General features: G+C 40.2%; 2 protein-coding genes and 1 pseudogene across 5 annotated transcripts in view; 1 reads left to right on the top strand and 2 right to left on the bottom strand.

The window, feature by feature from the left end:
* Window positions 1-2,528: 2,528 nt before the first annotated feature.
* Window positions 2,529-18,004, bottom strand: part of LOC132124045 (piezo-type mechanosensitive ion channel component 2) — a 141,585-nt gene continuing 126,109 nt past the window's right edge. For all 4 annotated transcript variants that reach the window (XM_059534798.1, XM_059534800.1, XM_059534799.1 and 1 more), the window contains 15 exons: window positions 17,562-17,820; window positions 16,161-16,343; window positions 15,905-16,088; window positions 15,301-15,421; window positions 15,071-15,218; window positions 13,701-13,915; window positions 13,461-13,619; window positions 13,205-13,352; window positions 12,938-13,126; window positions 7,013-7,105; window positions 6,745-6,914; window positions 5,563-5,679; window positions 5,410-5,489; window positions 5,113-5,326; window positions 2,529-3,498 (listed from right to left, as the gene is read on the bottom strand). In XM_059534798.1, the coding sequence (XP_059390781.1) occupies window positions 3,246-3,498; window positions 5,113-5,326; window positions 5,410-5,489; window positions 5,563-5,679; window positions 6,745-6,914; window positions 7,013-7,105; window positions 12,938-13,126; window positions 13,205-13,352; window positions 13,461-13,619; window positions 13,701-13,915; window positions 15,071-15,218; window positions 15,301-15,421; window positions 15,905-16,088; window positions 16,161-16,343; window positions 17,562-17,820 (2,533 nt within the window). In that variant the 3' untranslated portion in view covers window positions 2,529-3,245. The remainder of the gene's footprint in view (window positions 3,499-5,112; window positions 5,327-5,409; window positions 5,490-5,562; window positions 5,680-6,744; window positions 6,915-7,012; window positions 7,106-12,937; window positions 13,127-13,204; window positions 13,353-13,460; window positions 13,620-13,700; window positions 13,916-15,070; window positions 15,219-15,300; window positions 15,422-15,904; window positions 16,089-16,160; window positions 16,344-17,561; window positions 17,821-18,004) is intronic.
* LOC132124489 (uncharacterized) lies at window positions 8,959-9,882 on the top strand. Its single transcript, XM_059535543.1, has 2 exons — window positions 8,959-8,999; window positions 9,392-9,882. Exons 1-2 carry the CDS (start codon window positions 8,961-8,963, stop codon window positions 9,812-9,814), a joined length of 462 nt encoding a protein of 153 aa, XP_059391526.1. The 5' UTR covers window positions 8,959-8,960; the 3' UTR covers window positions 9,815-9,882.
* LOC132124048 (uncharacterized) lies at window positions 10,014-11,232 on the bottom strand (annotated as a pseudogene).

The raw sequence follows: 18,004 nt of genomic DNA, 5'->3' as shown, positions 1-18,004 counted from the left end.
TATTTGGGCTTGTTCCCAGCTCCATAATATGTTATCAAGCAGATATTTTCTATATGTTATTTAAACGTAGGAGTTCTAGCCTGTTCTCTGTCCCTCCCTTTTAGGAGACAGCAGTGTTTTTTTCCCACCTGACCCAGACGGCAACGAGTACTAGCCAATCAGAGGCAGAGCAGGTCAAAGTGTTTTTTTTTTTGGCTGGGGGGGGGGGGGGGGTGTTTTGAAACATTTGAATTCAGAAAATTTTAAAATAGAATTCAGAAAATTTTAAAAGAGAGCATCTGACTTTAATCAAACAACTTGTGATCCGTCTCGCCACTAGTGTAGTAGCACTGATCACTTTGAGGGGGGATTAATTTATCCCCACCGGGGATAAAAATAATTCAGCAGATGCAGGAATACATTGACCAGAAGGGGGGATTAGTGAGGTCCAGGGGGGTTCTATAATTAATTACCCCTATAAATACAACTAATTATATACTCTAACACTTGAAAAGAGACATAAATGTAGATGTTTTGGAGGGATGCTCATTTTTAAATCATATCCTATTTATGGCATCAACGTTTGTAAATAATATAGCCTACTTATGGGGTGGATAATTTTATCAATTGTTTATTATACATGCAAAATACATATTGCCAACCAAACGTGTTATTTTTGGATAGTCAACATTACAAATGACAATACTTTGCAGTCAGCTCCAGTGGCGCAGAAGGTGAAAAGGGAAAGGACGTGATCGACTCGGGGTCGAATCCGCCTTTTAGCGAAAAAATGTATCCCTTTTCAAATTTCAAATCACATCAGAAAAGCATTTATTTCAATGAAAATTAAGTAAATAATAAAAAAGGTAAGGGTAGTTGTAGGGAGGGCTTTACTGTCCCAATAAGGTGGCATCCATTAAATTTACACAAGTTATTATTGCATACTGTTTTATAATGTACTACAATACTGAGGTGCAGATAATTGCCACTATTTGCAGCAAGTAGTATAAATAGCAAAAAATCCTGCTATTTTAACATAGTATAAATATAATCTATAGATATTTGCACTTAGAGTATATAGCCGCTGCCTTTTTTGATAATGCCGGCGATGCAATGTTGCCAGATGTTGCTATTAAAATAAACAAAAAGCTATACATTTATTTTCGGCTATTTCTACAAATATACCCCAGAGACTTAACACGTATGTAAATGAGGGGTGCATTGTGTTCATCGTGTGCTATAAATAATCATCATCATCTTAAAAGCTATAACCACAAATAAGTAAATATTATAATGCATTAAAACAGTTGTTATGATTACTCGTGAGACGATACAACACCATGCATTCATTATAATACCTTAAGAATACTCTTATAATGTATTATAAATACGGGCTTCGTAGGAAATGTTCCCAGACAGCAAGCAGTTTCGACTCAGATCTGGATTTCACGCGGGCCAGTTGTGGGCCGGTTCTGGGCCAAAACTCCTTGCTGTCTGGGTTATAACCCGCTGACAGAAGCTGGTTTTTATTATTCCAGTATGCAGTGCTTGCCATCAGTCTGAAAGTGCCTGGAGGAGGGAAGAAACCTGCTAGTGGAGATTCAGGAGTGAGTGCTGGAGCTGTACCGCTGGAGGAAGAGGAGGATGAGTCGGCTTGAGTCTACCAAACATGCTCCACATCTGCAGCCGGATGCTCCTCTGTGACGGTGCAAGCATGATCCCCAAACATTATGTCCCTGTACTGGAGGTGTTTGTGGTTTTAAGATGCTTTCAGAACTGTTAAGGAGAGAAAAGTCATCCCGAGAAGAAAAGCAGCATGTTTATGCAACGTCATCCTCTTTTAATTATGCATATTTAGGTTTGCCTTTATCCTTTAATGTTAAAATGAAAATTTGTATTCTAAAGAGTTTTCAGGCAAACCCATATAGAAGCTTGTTTCTGGTAATCATGACTTTTCATTTTTTTATTTATTTCATGATTCTGACTTTTTTCAATATAAATGCAGAATTGTGTTTTTTTATTTTGTGGTGGTGTGTGTGTGTGTGTTGTGGGGGTGTGTTAATTGCAACAAAACCATGAAAGTCAGAATTTTTCTTTTCACTGCAACATATATAAAAATAAATAGTCCAAATTGTGAGCTTAAAGTTGCAGTGACTTTTATTTTATTTTTTTTATTGCATGGATGATACAAGCTTGCATAAACCCAAACCTGGCGAACAGCTTCTGTGGGAGAATCAGGAGCAGAGTCTTTATATGTACAGTATTTTAAACCAGAGCTGGAATACTATACACCTTATTATTTTAAGTTATACACTATCATAGGAATATTCTCTATGCTTGAATTAAGTAACAGTGCCTGTCTTACCAAAAAAAAAAAAAAAAAAAAAAAGGGAAGGTATTTACTGTACATTGTGTTTGTAGCTTTAATATTGTTTAAACTTATTTCATTCATTCTTAACTTTTTCATGTGAAACCTTGTCAGAAAATGAAGCCTTAATTGATAATCTGCCTTAATTGAACATGTGAAACAACCTTAGTTTTTGTTGCAGTTTGTTTTTTTGTTTTTAATGAGAAGGTGTGCTTTGAAATTGCAAGGAAACAATTTCTGTTAATTGTTGATTTGCTTGGTTTCAGAATATCACTGAATAAAGAGAATCTGTGATTTCAAATGCCTTTTACAGTGACGTCTGAGTTTCTGCAGAATTATGCATAAAAAATAGTCATTTAAATATATGTTTAAACAAAAACTAAAAAGTGCAACAGGTAGACAGACAAATAAGACAACATTTGGTTTCCAGAATGTGCGTTATGCTAGTGATATTGGTCCACAATCACCCCGACGAGTCCTGATGAGCGTATACTCCTCCCGAGAACCCTTCAGTCCTCCGTTCAAGCCTTAAAATCAAGCTAGGAGAGATCAGTATTTCAATGTTATGTCGTCTCACGAAGCCAAGCACTTCTGGGGCCAGTTTTCTCAGATAAAAAAAAGTGGCTAGTCTTCAGTCACTGTCTCCTTTCTCTGTTCAAGTTTACGGACAGCTTCCAGGACAGTATATTGCACAGTGCGTGATTAACGAATCTCCCGACAGACAGGTGGCGCTACAGCTCATTAAAGCCTCGCTTCTCGGTCAGGACGCTTTGGTACAGCGGTTTCACCTGTAGGTCTCGTAGTAGGCAGCTGAACCTCGCAGTCTTTAATACAGCCTTCCTGTGAGAAGCAGCATCCTTCTTTGGGATCGTTGGGTTTTTAGTCAATCCCAGCAGGCTCATTTGGTCTTCTCCCTCGTCCACTTGATCATGGTCTCCGGCGAGCGGTAAAGGAAGATGAGTTTGGCGTACAGGTCCTCCTCCAGCTCCAGCTCGCCGGTTTCTCGCACCAGGAAGATGTCTGTGCAGAGTTTGAGGATGCGGTCGACGCATGGAAGCTCTTCGAACATGATGGCGTGCGAGATGCCGCTGAAGAACTCGCGGACGAACTTCCCGATCACCAGCACCACGGATGCGTAGAGGCCCATGATACTGCAAGAGACACAGCGAGTCACAACACAACACTAAATATACACAACAATGCAAGCAGCAATTAAGGGGCCAACCATAAAAGGGGCAAAATGAGGAACTAAATCTGGCAATAAAGACAATTAAAGATGATTTTAAAACCACTAGAAATATGATTTACTGGTTTATAGCTTTTGACCAATAGATGGCGCCGTTAATAAATTGATGCGATATGGTCAGTGTGAGCAGACAATGGCTTCGTTCATATGTTATTTGACTAATCAGCTATATATATATATATGTGTGTGTGTGTGTGTGTGTTTGGTTAATTTAAAATTGCATACATTTTGGTATGAATTTAACTCCACATGAGCCAAGGAATCAGAGGGAAAAAATGGATCTATATTTAATTTATACAGTGAAGACTGTGCAGTGTTTTATTTTACATTTGATTATTCAATTTCTGTAGTATTTTGTACCTGAATACTTAAACCTACTTGATTACTTAATGAAGTATTTTGTATTTCATTTGCATCTTTGCAATTAGCATTTTTTTCTTCTTATTTTTAATAACAAAAATTATATATCTTGTTTATTTTTGCGTTATTTTCTAAGTTTTCTTTTTTTTTTTGTAATAACCGGAAAAATAGTAAATGTAGTATCCAAATTATAATAAATAAATAAATCATTCTGCAAATTTCTGAAAGCTACCAGCATTTTGATTGAAAAACACAAACACACACACACACACAGACTCTCTCTCTCAGACTCTCTCATAAACACACACACACACACACACACACACACACACACACACTCTCTCTCTCTCTCTTAGACTCTCACACACTCACACACACACACACTATCTTTCTCTCTCTCTCTCTTTCTCTCTCTTAGACTCTCTCATACACACACACACACGCTCAGATTTTCTCATACACACACACTCACACAAGTCGTGGCCTAGTGGTTAGAGAGTTTGACTCCTAACTCTAGGGTTGTGGGTTTGAGTCTCAGGCTGGCAATACCACGACTTAGGTGCCCTTGAGCAAGGCACTGAACCCCAACTGCTCCCTTGGCGCCGCACTGCTCTGGGTGTGTGTTCACAGTGTGTGTGTGTTCACTGCTCTCTGTGTGTGTGCACTTTGGATGGGTTAAATGCAGAGCACGAATTCTGAGTATGGTTCACCATACTTGGCTGTATGTCACTTCACTTCAGACTTTCTCTTCTCAGACACATACTCTCTCAGATTCTCTCATACACATAAACTCGCTCATTGGGGAAGTTGTGGCCTAGTGGTTAGAGAGTATGACTGCTAACCCCAAGGTTGTGGGTTCGAGTTTCAGGCCGGTAATACCATGACTGAGGTGCCCTTGAGCAAGGCACTGAACCCCCAAATGCTCCCCAGGCTCTGCAGCATAAATGGCTGCCCACTGCTCCGGGTGTGTGTGTGCATTTTGGATGGTTTGAATGCAGAGCACAAATTCTGAGTATGGGTCACTATACTTGGCTTTGTGTCACGTCACTTTCACTCTCTCAGACACACACTGATATCTGTGTGGGAGTGGCTAATGGTACTTGATGCAACTATTTAACTGCGTGCTCAGAGATGTTTGGGAGCATATCCCGTGACTCACCCATATCCTGCCAGGAAGCCCAGGCTGGGAGGACTGACTTTATCACTGAAGACGTACAGCTGCAGTCCTGCTCCTCTCTTCTTCTCCAGCTTGGACTCGGATCTCATCTGGATCTTCGCTGCCGACGGCTGGTCCACGATCCACCACTCCTGAATGTCCTCACTGCTGGTGTGAGACCTCTCCAAGTCCAGCTGGATGCTCTTATAACCCTCATCTGGCACAGAGGGATCGATGAGATGTGTGAGTTACAGGTGACGTCAGTATTCATGGAGAGGAGTCATCCTGATTCTACATTACCTGTATAAAGCTGATCCACTGGTTTGGCGTTTGAGTCACTCGGTGCTCGAACAAAGCAGGGAAACACTTTCTCTATGACCCTGTGAATGGGAAAATGGACCATAAATATACAAGCATCAATATAAATATGAAATGTGTTCAATTTGTACTTACACAGGTTTATTCCTGGTTCCATTTAGTAACGCTACCAGCTCCTGTCTAGTGTTCATGTCCAGATATGTGATGTGTTTGTCCATTGCAAACTCAACCTTTGCTCCCAAACTGAGATTCCTGCACAAGAGCGAAGTATTATGGGACAAATTTGATGTGCATCTGTACTACACTAGCAAAAATGACCATTACAATGGTCTTGGATATGGCACATGGTAGGGATGCACTGATACCACTTTTTCCAGTACTCGCTCGATACCGATACTTTTATTTTTGGTACTTGTCGATACCGAGTACTGATACCGATATTTTTATTGCATTTGTAAATTTTTAAATATTGGGTACAGAAACCAAAAGAGTATGTATAATGTTAGCTGGTTAACTCAATTTATTAAACAGATAAAGTCAAACCAAAATTTATTCAGGCACTTTCAACATTTCACATTATCACAGTTTATTCTCTATAGTTTAGAAAATGGTAATAAAATATGACAAGAACTCATAGTTAAACTGTGTCAGAACAAATTCATCTTGACAAGTGTCAGATAAATTTGATAGAAAGGTATGTAATGGATTACAATCAACCAAAAATTATTCAGACAGCTGTTAGTATGTATTTACACATCGCTATCATAACTATCAATAGTTAGTCGGGCAACCCTTAGCCTTAATAACATGCTGCGATTTATATTCCAAAGCAACTCTTTTAATGCAGAAACACTCAAGCAAGCAAAACGCGAAACGCATGTATGTATTTGTACTGGTGCAGAACGAGAGGGACAGTAACGTACAGCCGAGTGCATTTACACATAGGCTGCTAGATTCACTTTTGCCAGAAAGTCATGTATGCCTTAGGCTGAAAAGAAATTATATTTATAGTGAATGCCACTAGAAATTGTTTTTTTTACAATTTAGTTTTAATCCAAATGCGTGTGCTAAGTGAGTGAACATCACATACCAGTATCGGTATCAGTGCATCCCTAGTACATGGTATTCAAATGGATAAAAAAAAACATTTAAATTCCCATAAAAGTGCCAGTAAAGATATTTTAAAAAATATTTATATTTCAAATTTATGCTGTCCTTCTGAACTTTCTATTCATCTGTGAATCCTGAAAAATAAAATGTATCTCGGTTTCCACCAAAAGTGTTGTGGCCAGTGCAGGTGATGTACTGCATCTGTACCTCTGGATGCTCCAGGACATGGTGACAGGAAACTGGTCCTCTTTGCTCAGGACGTCCATCAGGTTCTTCCTGCTGGGGGGGCTGATGGTCCAGAGAGAGTTGGAGCTTCCTTCCAGCTCTGCCACAGTCACGTCCTCCGCCGTATACGCCTCCAAGAACTGCAGTGCACTCTGGGAAAGAGAACTGCACTTGACACACTACACAGAGACTAAAGAGTGGCGATTCTCCAAAGCATCACAGCACAGATCGGCACTGACGACTGACTTACAGAATTGTGTCTGTATGAATTCATGAAGCTGATGAAATCTCTGTCAGTGATGTCCTTCAGCTGATTCTGCTGCGCACTCATAGTGAAGATGGGCTAGAAAACACACATCTGATCAAACCCTTATCTCACTTTCAGTCAGTTTTTGTGTATAGTGCTGCATTGTAAGTGATCACATATCATCTGGATTACGGAATCAGATTACAAAAATCAATCACCTTCAAGTGGTAACAAAACGAGCCAATGGTACACAGTGTACCTTGGTCAGCGGGATTTGCATTGGCATATAAGAAGCAGCGCAAGCTAATTGCATTCAAGTCTTCGCTGAGGAGCGGAGCCGGCTGTTCAGCGGAACAACGATGTGGAAAAGGGACGTAATGTCTCCGTTCCCTCCTTCAGGGAATGAGGGATACATACCTAACCTAGATGTTCCCTTTCAGTCAGTCACTTTCAATGTTACGTCAGCAGGATCAGACTCGGGCAACGCTGGCACTCCCGAGGGAGACAGCGCAGCCGAATCCTCATCTCCCGAGGACACAAGCCTGCCTTGTGATGCAGCGATCGACATAAGGTCTTTCTCCCGAGCTCCGAATGAGAAGTCAGGAACCTAAAAGGGTCCAGCTAACTCATCTGGAAACTCAACCAGCTGCGGCGTTTGTGTGGGGGCTGTGGCCCAAGAAGAGATGCCAGAACGGGGTGTGGCAGAGGGGAATCTATACCTTTTAAGGTAATCAAGTCTTGATCTTAACGCCGAGATGGCAATTTCCCCGCAATGAGAACATGAGCCATCCACAAACGCAGTCTCAGCGTGCTGAAAGCCCAGACACGTGACACAACGATCGTGGGCAACATGAGGAGCCATATATCGACCGCACCCAGAAACACACGGGCGGAATGACATCTTCAAAAAGACGCAAACACAACCCGAAACTCTTTCAGAAGTTCCTTCAATGATGTTGAAGCGCTCAGGGTAACGCATGAGCTGAAGGCAGGAAGCTCTTGACAAACCGCTGAATTGTGCCGTCACACAAGCCTCTTTCACAGTAATACCAGTAAATTGCCGTTAAATTACCGGAACGACTTTACCGGTAAATTCAAAAATGCGCTGTTCACACAGTCAATGACATTCCGTCTTTTTTCCGGAAAAGCACCATTCACACATCCATTCCAAAATACCGGTAAATTCTGTGACGTCATTAACCTCTAAACAGCTGCACTTGTAAGATTATTTGTAAACATGGAGGGTAATACGCGGTCAATATTTCTGTTGATGGTTTCATTTTTGTAACAAACTTTCGCATTTATGCAGCTGCTTTTGTCACAGAGACAACGTGATACACAGCAAAATCCCCAGTGTTAATTTAACTCTCTGAGTGTGGACTCATATAAACTCATATAAACACTGAAGCAGTGTTAAAAGGAACACTGAAGCAGAGTTGAAGTTAATGAGATAATTAAGAAGTTAATTGAGTTATGATTGACCATTATTGAAGACACCTGATGTTAACAAGCAGACTCACCAAACGAGAAAATCACAATTTGTGTGTCACCATTATAGCGGTCAGTGTCTGAAATAAGCTGACTGTGCCAGCTCAAATTTGGGTATAAAAATGCCTAGTTTTTTTTTAGTTTTAAACAATTCTTTCACAGATTCCTAAAATATTTGCTTTTCTTATGAAGGTGGTCTAATAAATCTAAGTACTCTAGGTTTTAGTTCAATTCAGCCTTCTACTAGATGAAATGTTGATATTGTTTAAACTTGTTCTAGTTATGTGCCACATAAGCTATATTTTTATAGTGTTATATTTATCTAGCTTTTATCATTAAGTGTATGCATATGCATATAAATTTGTGATTTATATAATGTTTTCATTCTAAAATGTAATTTATATTGAGATGATACAGATTCTTGTTTTGTTTTTTCAGCTTTGCGGATGTGTATTTATACCAAATGGCCGAGGCCCAGGATGGGTATTTGTTTCCTCGTGAGGTACACCTTTTTTAACATTATTAAGAAACTAAGTCACACTTTAGTTTAGGGTCTAATTGTCACTATTAACTTCAAGTTTTGCATCAATAAACTCCTAATTTGCTGCTTGTTAATAGTTATTAAAGTAGTTGTTAAGTTTAGGTATTTGGTAGGACTAAGTGAAGCAGAATATGGTCATACAGAATAAGGCATTAATATCTGCTCTAAGTATTAATAAACAGCTAATATACATGTTAATAAGCAAATAGTTAATATTGAGAATTGTAGGATAATAGTAAGAAGTGTTAACAAAAACTATTAGCATGCAAAGTATTTTCAAGTTTCCAAAAGCAGCAAAAGAGTTTTTGAAATGCCACTTATTTTGAAATAATCACATATAAATGTTTTTACAGAAATCTATGGTGGTGAATGGAGTGGAGGTTCCCATCCATCTTATTGGAGATGCGGCATACCCCCTTAAACAATGGCTAATGAAGGGGTTCCCAAATCACCAAAATCTGACACTCAACCAGTCTCACTTGAACTTCTGCTTGAGTTCAGCTCGAATGGTCGTAGGAAATGCCTTCGGTCGCCTCAAAGGTCACTGGAGATGTTTACTGAAGCGCAATGATGTCGACATAAATATTGTGTCTGATATAGTTGTAGCTTGTTGCATCTTGCACAATATTTGTGAACTCAGGAAAGAAACATACCTGCATGAATGGACCACTGACCACCAGTGTGATGTTTCAGCTGAGGCTACTGACCGAGAGAACAACAGAGTAACTGATGACGTGCATGCAGTTCGGAGGGCATTGGCAACACTGATGAGTTAAAGGAATAGTTAACCCAAAGACTATTTACTCAACGTCATGTAATTGTAAACCTGCATGAAGTTCTTCCTTCTACTGAACCAAAGGAAGTAATATTGAAGAATGTTGGTAACCAAACAGCTGTGGGGCACCTTTGACTTCCATATTATATTTTTCTTGCTACAGAAGGTGAGTAAATGATGACTGAAATGTAAATATGACTGTAAACTTTTCCATTTGATAACAACTTCCTACTCAGGGGAATTTCTTAAGGGGACAGTTTATTTTTGCCTTAAAATTGCATTAACTAGTGCCAAGGCATAACACATAAAATTGTAACATTTTATTAATGTACTATTGTTAAAAAAATCATACAATTAACACAAATTCATATATATATAAATACATTTAAATATTATCAAAACAAAATATCAACATGTATACTTATTAATATGAGCAAATACTTATCGTAGTGCACAGAATACACTTGGTTTGCAAAAAACACCGGGGACACTAACACTTGTAATTCCTAACATGTACAATTAAAGCATATTTTTCTAAAAATTTGAAGTGAACGGTTTTATTTTATTTTAGTCTAGTCTTGCAGATCTTCTAAGAACGAAGACTTGAATTGAGGATGGAGTGATGCCTCTGCATCTTGATCTGGTGGGTGGTAAGGTGCCATGTAGCTAGTGCTAGGGCTTGGAAAAGAGAAGCGTTGGCTGTGATGATTATGTTGTTGGTAATGTGGATTCAGAGGAACAGACGTTGTTGGGGGTGGCCGCGACATAATGTCCTTTAAGAGGTTTTCTTGGAACGCCATCATTTCCTTCCACATCTCCATCATGCTCGCCCTTTCCTCCTTCTGCTCTTCCTTTGCCTCTTTGTGCAACCTTTCTTCATACTCTCTTTGCTCCTGTACACGGAGTGCTTCTTGCTCTCTGAATGTTGTTTCCATAGTTTGTAGCACTGTAGCTATGGAGTCAATCATGTGATCTTTGTTTTTTTTCGACTTCTTCCTTGGTGGCTGAGTGAAACCTTAATATATCGACCGACTGACTCGACGTACGGCCATCACACGCGTCCTTAGCAACGCCAGATTGGGGTCCCTCAAAATTCTAACTACCAGTCAGAGCAACGGGATTTGTAGAGTGACTGGATCCCCAAATGGATTGACAAAGCTCATGATAAATCCAAGTTATTCTTCCATTACCACTTTGTTTATGATGGTCATTAATTTTCATATATTTAAGGCGCAATGTTTTCAATTTACTGATGACCTGACTTTTTGTCCTGTGGATGCCTTGCTCTCGGAGACGGTTAGTAATTTTATCATATGTTACTGCATCACTAACAGTTCATCTAAGATGACGACAAATTTCTTCATCCGCCCGGATAAAGAGAAGCGCTTTAATTTCACTCTCACTCCAGTTGGATGACATTTCTTTTATTTTGGTAAACAAATGCGGAGTGAATGCGTCACCTGCTGCGTCTGATTGTTATGATTGGCCCGGAGTAGACGTCTTACGACACCGCGTTCTGAACTCGTACGTGCTCATACCGGTAATTTTCCTTCTGCGTTCACACACAGCAGAATTCCGGCAATTTACTGGTAATGTTACAAGTTCTCATACCGGTAAAATGCCGGAACGAATTTACCGTTATTTTTGAAAAGATCCTGTTCACACATGATCTCTTTACGGCAATTTACCGGTAATTTTCCGGAAAAGTCTGTATGTGTGAAAGGGCTTACAAACACCAGCTGACTCGCTTGTAAACACTCCGGTGAAACCAGCAGAAGATGTGCTCGGCTCCGAAACTAAAGCTCGAATGCGAGTAGCTTGCGCTGCTCCTTATATACCAATGCAAACCCGCAGACCACGGTACACTGTGTACCATTGGCTCATTTTGTTACCACTCGAAGGTGATTGGGCTCTCGGACGAGACCCCATTCGTCAGTCTCTTTCTGACTGAAAGGGAACTTAATGATTCTGGACAGAAATATTTCACACCTGGAAGACTTTTTCATGTTTGTTCGTGTAATTCAGGGATTCCCAAAAGTTTTCTCAGCCAAACCCCGCTGACATAAAGTATTTACTTGAAAGTCATATCTAAAATTACATTTAGGTAAACGAAATATTTCTATTTCTAGTGTTCAAGTGTTAAAACACGTTATTTTTATTTTGTGTAATGTATTTTGGGTATTGTGGTGTAATGTAATATCTGATGCATTTTATGATGTTGATATGGAAAAATGAAATACATTTTCTTTCTTTTTGCTCTTTTACATCAATATGATACATTTAATTGTACGTTTAAAACAAGTAAATAAAATGTAATCTAAAAGGGTCGTCAGAACACATAACCTAAAAAGATGAACCAAGATTACATCAGTTCACATCATGTAATCTGTAATCAGTAACCCACTACAAATTGTAAATAATCTACCCAGCTCTGTGAATTCATTTATCTCTATTATGTCTGTATAGTTTTTTTATATTTCTAGCACTTCAACTAAATGAAAATGAGAGCTGTTGCTGACATAAAACAAGTTTAAGGTTTTTATCATTTTATTTATTTTAAGATTTAAACTCAGAATTGTGAGACATAAACATGAGATTAATTGTTAAAAAAAGGTCAAAATTCTAAGATAAACGTTAACTTTTACATTTTTTATTCCACGGTGAAAACAAAAATCAAGTCAGAATTCTGTGTTTATGTTTCGCAATTCTGAAACAGTCCAGATTGTGAAAACATAGCCTAAATGGAGAGATTTTACTTTTTAATTCCGTGGCAGAAATGAGCTTCAATAATTTCAAATAAATGATTTTTTGGTGCCGTTTCACAGACGGGACTTAGTTTAAGCCAGGCCTAGGCCTTAGTTAAATTAAGGTATTTAAGCAGCTTTTATAAAGATGCCTTAGAAGAGAACGTTACAGGTGTGCATCTCGAGAACAATGGCACTGACATATTTTAAGATCTGTCAGAGCAAGATATTTTCAGTTGAGAGCTCAAACATGCATTTCAGTCTGGGACTAGCCTTAAGCCTTAAGCCTGTGAAACTGGAGGTTTGTGGTTTTAATTTTTCCCCTGATTTGAGTTGACTACTCGCAGACACGTCTCTATGAGCAGCTGTTTCTCACGCACCTGAAAGCCGCCCAGCGTGATGGTGACAGACACGTCCAGCGGTTTGTTGACCACTCCAGCCACAGATTTGACCAGAGACATGAAGAGCAGAGGAAACCAGACGATGCAGATGAGCAGCATCACGATCATCCCCCCCATCCCGTACTTCACCACCTTCTTCTTCTTCTGTCCTCGAGGCTGAGGATACCTCTGAACACACACAAACACACCTCCGTGAATCCTGCGTCTGAACGCTGCTTGGACAGACACTGGCTGGACGTCTCTCACTTTCTCCGACTCCCTCCAGCACTTGAGCACGAAGATGTGAGCGTAGATGTCCTCCACACAGATCCAGCTGGACAGACTGAGCGTGGTGTCGGTCCAAACCCAGTCCATCACCGCCCGCAGCTCCGTGAGGAACGGCACCAACCGAAACCTGAGCACCATTCACATGAAGATTGACTTTAATATGTTGTAATGCTCTGTGATCACTGGATGAACACACTCTGTGACTGTGTGTAAAGAGTGCAGCTGAATGTCTTACCCTTGGAAGAGGAAGAGATTGAGGTAGTTGTAGCTCTTGGTCAGGAAGTTGCCCAGCACGCGTGTGGGGTAACCGCAGCGGATCTGATACGCCGACAGACCGAAGTAGATGCACTTCACGAAGTACCAGAGCTGGGCAACTTTGTTCTGACTGAAACGCCTAGGAAATCAAACCCAGTCCCTCGTTAGATGACCTCCAGCTTCTTCAGCGGGTTCAATAATGATATCATTCCTCATGTACCTCTCGGTGACTCCTGGGAGGATGAAGAACATCCAGAAGTGAATGCCGAAGACCAGGATGACCTGGAAGATGACCTTCCCCATCACGGTCTTCCTCAGGTACAGCGCACGGTCCACCACCATCGTCCCAAACTGGATCAGCACCATCACCAGGAAGGCCTCGGGAACCTGGTCCTCCGACAGGGAGGAAGTGATGTCAGCCGCAGCAGAGTGCTTCTGTGGAGGAACCAGTTTCACTTCAGTTTTATTGCACTTACATTTTTTTTTTTCAAGTCAGCATAAATATTGTGAACAGATCATCCATGTGTCTTTCTTTTTTTTTTGTATTTGGAGCTTATATCTTTTAATCAAAATATCATAACTCAAACTGCTGAAATTACAGAATTTGAAAAGCTGCTATGTCTTACAATTAACTACGAACTCAGACTCGTTTTTAATGCAATACCCACATTTATAAAAAAAAATGCAATCAAAAACTGATGGGTAGAACAAAGTTCCTGCCCTGACAATCCATTACACCTGGATGTTCATTACAACATTATTTCTAGCCTTATTTCTGTTTCATAACAACTTTAACCGCTTTGTCAAAGAGGATTTCTTATGTTAAAGGAACACTTCATCTAAAAATATTTGCTGTAAATGTGCTCATCCCCAGATCAACCTGAGATTAAGATGAGTGTGTGTCTTCATCAGGTTTGTAGAAATGTAGCACTGCATCAGTGTCTCATCAATGGATGCTCTGCAGTGAATGGGTGCCGTCAGAATGAGAGTCTGATAAAAACATCACAATAATCCACAGCACTCCAGTCCATCAGTGAACATCTGGAGAAGACAAAACCTGAAACACATCCAGCATTAAGATGATTTTAACTCAAACACATAGAGTCTATAATCCATAATAACACTTCCTCCAGTGAAAAAGTGTTCTGGTCTGAATCAGGAGAGAAATCTGCACAGATCAAGCAGCGTTTAAACAGATCTAAACTAATCTGTGAGAGACAACAGGAGATGCACTTTTTCACTGGAGGAAGAGTTATTATGGATTATAGACTCTATGTGTTTGAGTTAAAATCATCTTGATGCTGGATGCGTCTCATCTTTTGTCTTCTCCAGATGTTCACTGATGGACTGGAGTGCTGTGGATTATTGTGATGTTTTTATCAGACTCTCATTATGACGGCACCCATTCACTGCAGCGCATCCATTGATGAGACACTGATGCAGTGCTACATTTCTCCAAATCTGATGAAGAAACAAACTCAACCTAATCTCGGATGACCTGAGGATGAGCACATTATCAGCAAACTTTAATTTTCGGTTGAAGTGTTGTTTTAAGCTGTCTTGTGATGGAGCAGGTGAAGCTGTACAAACCCCGAAAGCCCAAAATCCGAAGACGATGATGATGAAGTCGACGGTGTCGGCCAGAAACATGAGCACGTAGACGTCGGTCACGGCGCTGTACTCCGGGTGGATCAGGTTAAAGAAGAACTGCCGGATGGGAAGATAGATGTCCAGGATCCTGAAACAACACAAACCCAGCAGATCGAATACTTACAAAAGTTCCTTTTGAAATAAATGAGTGAGGTGAGCGGGAGTCTCACGTCTTGACAGTGAAGCGCTTTGCTTTGATCAGCTGTTCTCTGAGCTTGTCCAAAACCAGCTGCTTGCGGCTCTTCTGTTGAGCGCTCAGTGAACGCAGACTCGTCCCGGAGCCGCTGCGGCCTGCGGACACACATCCAGAGCCCAGGTCAGGGAACCACGGGGCATTTCAGACCTAAAACTGATGTGTGCGAGCTGTGAACCTATTTGGGAGCATGTGTGCCAATAAACAAGTCCCTGCAGTATTTAAAATATCTAATCATCTTAATGCTGATTCTAAGAGGTCTTAGATTTGGGGATTAGAAAAGCAGGAATCAGGATACAGCCCAATGTAATTATTAATTAAACAGACTCTGATTTCATTAAGTAAATGTGAACACTGGGCATCCAAAGTGCAAATGCAGTACTGCTTTACAGGATCTCTTCGCAGTTTGCAAACAATGAAAATCACACTTTTTTTTCTTGCCTAATGTTGTTTGGTTACACAACAAACTGTATCTAGCATTAAATTCAGTGTAAACTCTTGTAGCTTCTGTCTGGGCAAACATTAACACATTCAGCATATAGATTTGACAAGAATCTGCAAAATAATCTGTTCATATTCACCTGCTCTAGAGCGGGCCGAGCGCTGCGAGACGCTGGAAGTCTGCCGTGGCACCGGGGTCTTGCTGTGGAGGGGTTTTCTGGAGACGGGTAAGGCCTCTTTCTCTTCACTGTCTGAATCAGTGCGCTGAGAGCTGGCAGTCTGACCTCCTGACCTGGGCTCATCTTCATCCCACAGACCGTAGCACTGAGGAAGAAGAGCACTCTTAGGACTCTGTTCACTTCAGACCCGTGACACACGTGGAGGAGCGTCTCCTACCTTCAGGATGGAGCGGTGGAAGAAGAGCGCCAGTAGCTGGATCAGGTCGTAGTGGACGTAGCCCTCTTTCTTCTCCACACCGATGATGTTGGGCGGGTGGAAGGGTTTGGATTTTTCCATCCCTATGGTCTGGTTAAACGGAAAGAAACCAAACTGGAAGAAGTACTTGATGACTATGGTGACCTGTGTGAGAAAAAAGAATATATTATCTTGAGAAAGAACAGTGCAACATTTTATTTAGATTAACCACTATGGGTTATTTGTATGTGGTCATCCAGTCGATATTATATAACTAAGCACTCAGTAATCAACTTCTTTTGATTTCAATCTTTTACTTAATTTGGTGTTCCTGGTCAAAAATGATCGGCTTTTTAAAAATGGCTTGTAAATCTCTCCTTCATTAGCATGGGTTTTGTGTTTCTTTTTGGAGCTGATTGATTGCAGACCTCATTGATCTGACATTATGCACCAGTTTTTGATAAAAAAAAAGCATTTTTTTGTGGATAACTTTGGTGATATTCACTCAATAACTGAGTTGAATATTAAGCACAGAGCGATCAATCAGCTCCAAAAAGAAACACAAAATCAGTACTCATTCAAAGAAATCAAGTTTATAAAAAGATTGAAACCAAGATTTGGTTATAATATTGCACAAAGAGAGATTTACAAGCCATTTTTTGCCACACACAAAAACTGTAACACACAAACATTACATTTAATATTTTATAGGAAGTCCAATGCGAGAACATTAACTAGCATTTTCAGGAAAAATACAATTCTCTCATGAGCAGCACTTTTCATTTCACTTCATTTGTTCACATTACTTAAGATAAACATTAAAGAAATACCTCTAAAGCATTAATTAAACTTACTGTACTTACTGTTAATTCCAACAATACATGATTGTATTTGTAAATATTATTTAACAAGATCTGAGCTGACACGAACCATCGATGAACAGCTGTGTTTTAATTTGAACATAAACAAGGATTATAAAATAAATACTAAAATAAACAATGCATTAACTAATGCAAACCAAACTTTGGTTATTTTAAGATGTCCGTGTTGCAGTGTAATCATACAATTAAAGCTGCAATACATAACTTATTTTTTGTTTCATGATTTCTTTGTTTCCCCCTGTAACATTTAAATACAGATGTAGATGTATAGTTACAGTTCTGTTTATTAATCCCTAGAGTGCCAAAAGTGACGTATCGCAGCTTTAAGTACTGAGTAATATTAATAAACAACATGTACTACAGGTTTAGGGTTTGCTTTAGTGTTTGTAATTATGCATAATTGACTCTTATTAAGTGCATTGCAGCGTGTGTGAGCAGGACACTGTCAGATAAAGTCAGTGTCATGCAGATCCTCCATCTGTGTCTGAGCGTGGAGTGGTACCTCTGTGTAGACGATAGCGGTCATCCAGAAGCGTTTGCTGGGCCGGGGAACAGACAGCATGGCCCAGAGGAAGATGAGGATGGGCAGCACCAGCGTGGCCACCGATGCCGAGATCATGTGGTTGAGGATGATGACCAGATAACACACCATCTCAGAGTGAGCCACCAGCATGTTGTAGAGAGCATAGCAGAGCTGCAGGAACTGTGGCTGAGAGCGATAGAAGAGCTCCGACGCCTCCAGCTCCTCGTCATAAAACATCCTGACGTAGAACAACATCAGACGGGGATTATCACTATAGAACATCCCGACGGAGAACAACATCAGACGTGGATTATCACTATAGAACATCCCGACGGAGAACAACATCAGACGTGGATTATCACTATAGAACATCCTGACGGAGAACAACATCAGACGTGGATTATCACTATAGAACATCCTGA

The sequence above is a fragment of the Carassius carassius genome, chromosome 42 (genome assembly GCF_963082965.1).
Source record: "Carassius carassius chromosome 42, fCarCar2.1, whole genome shotgun sequence".
NCBI classification, from domain to species: domain Eukaryota; kingdom Metazoa; phylum Chordata; class Actinopteri; order Cypriniformes; family Cyprinidae; genus Carassius; species Carassius carassius.
This window is presented reverse-complemented; position numbering and strand designations above follow the sequence as displayed.

Excerpts from the sequence above, each read along its gene's own strand:
- LOC132124489 (XM_059535543.1), top strand. The coding sequence starts at position 8,961 with ATGGCCGAGGCCCAGGATGGGTATTTGTTTCCTCGTGAG. Across the intron at positions 9,000-9,391 it reads GGTATTTGTTTCCTCGTGAG|AAATCTATGGTGGTGAATGG; the intron begins GTACACCTTTTT and ends ATGTTTTTACAG.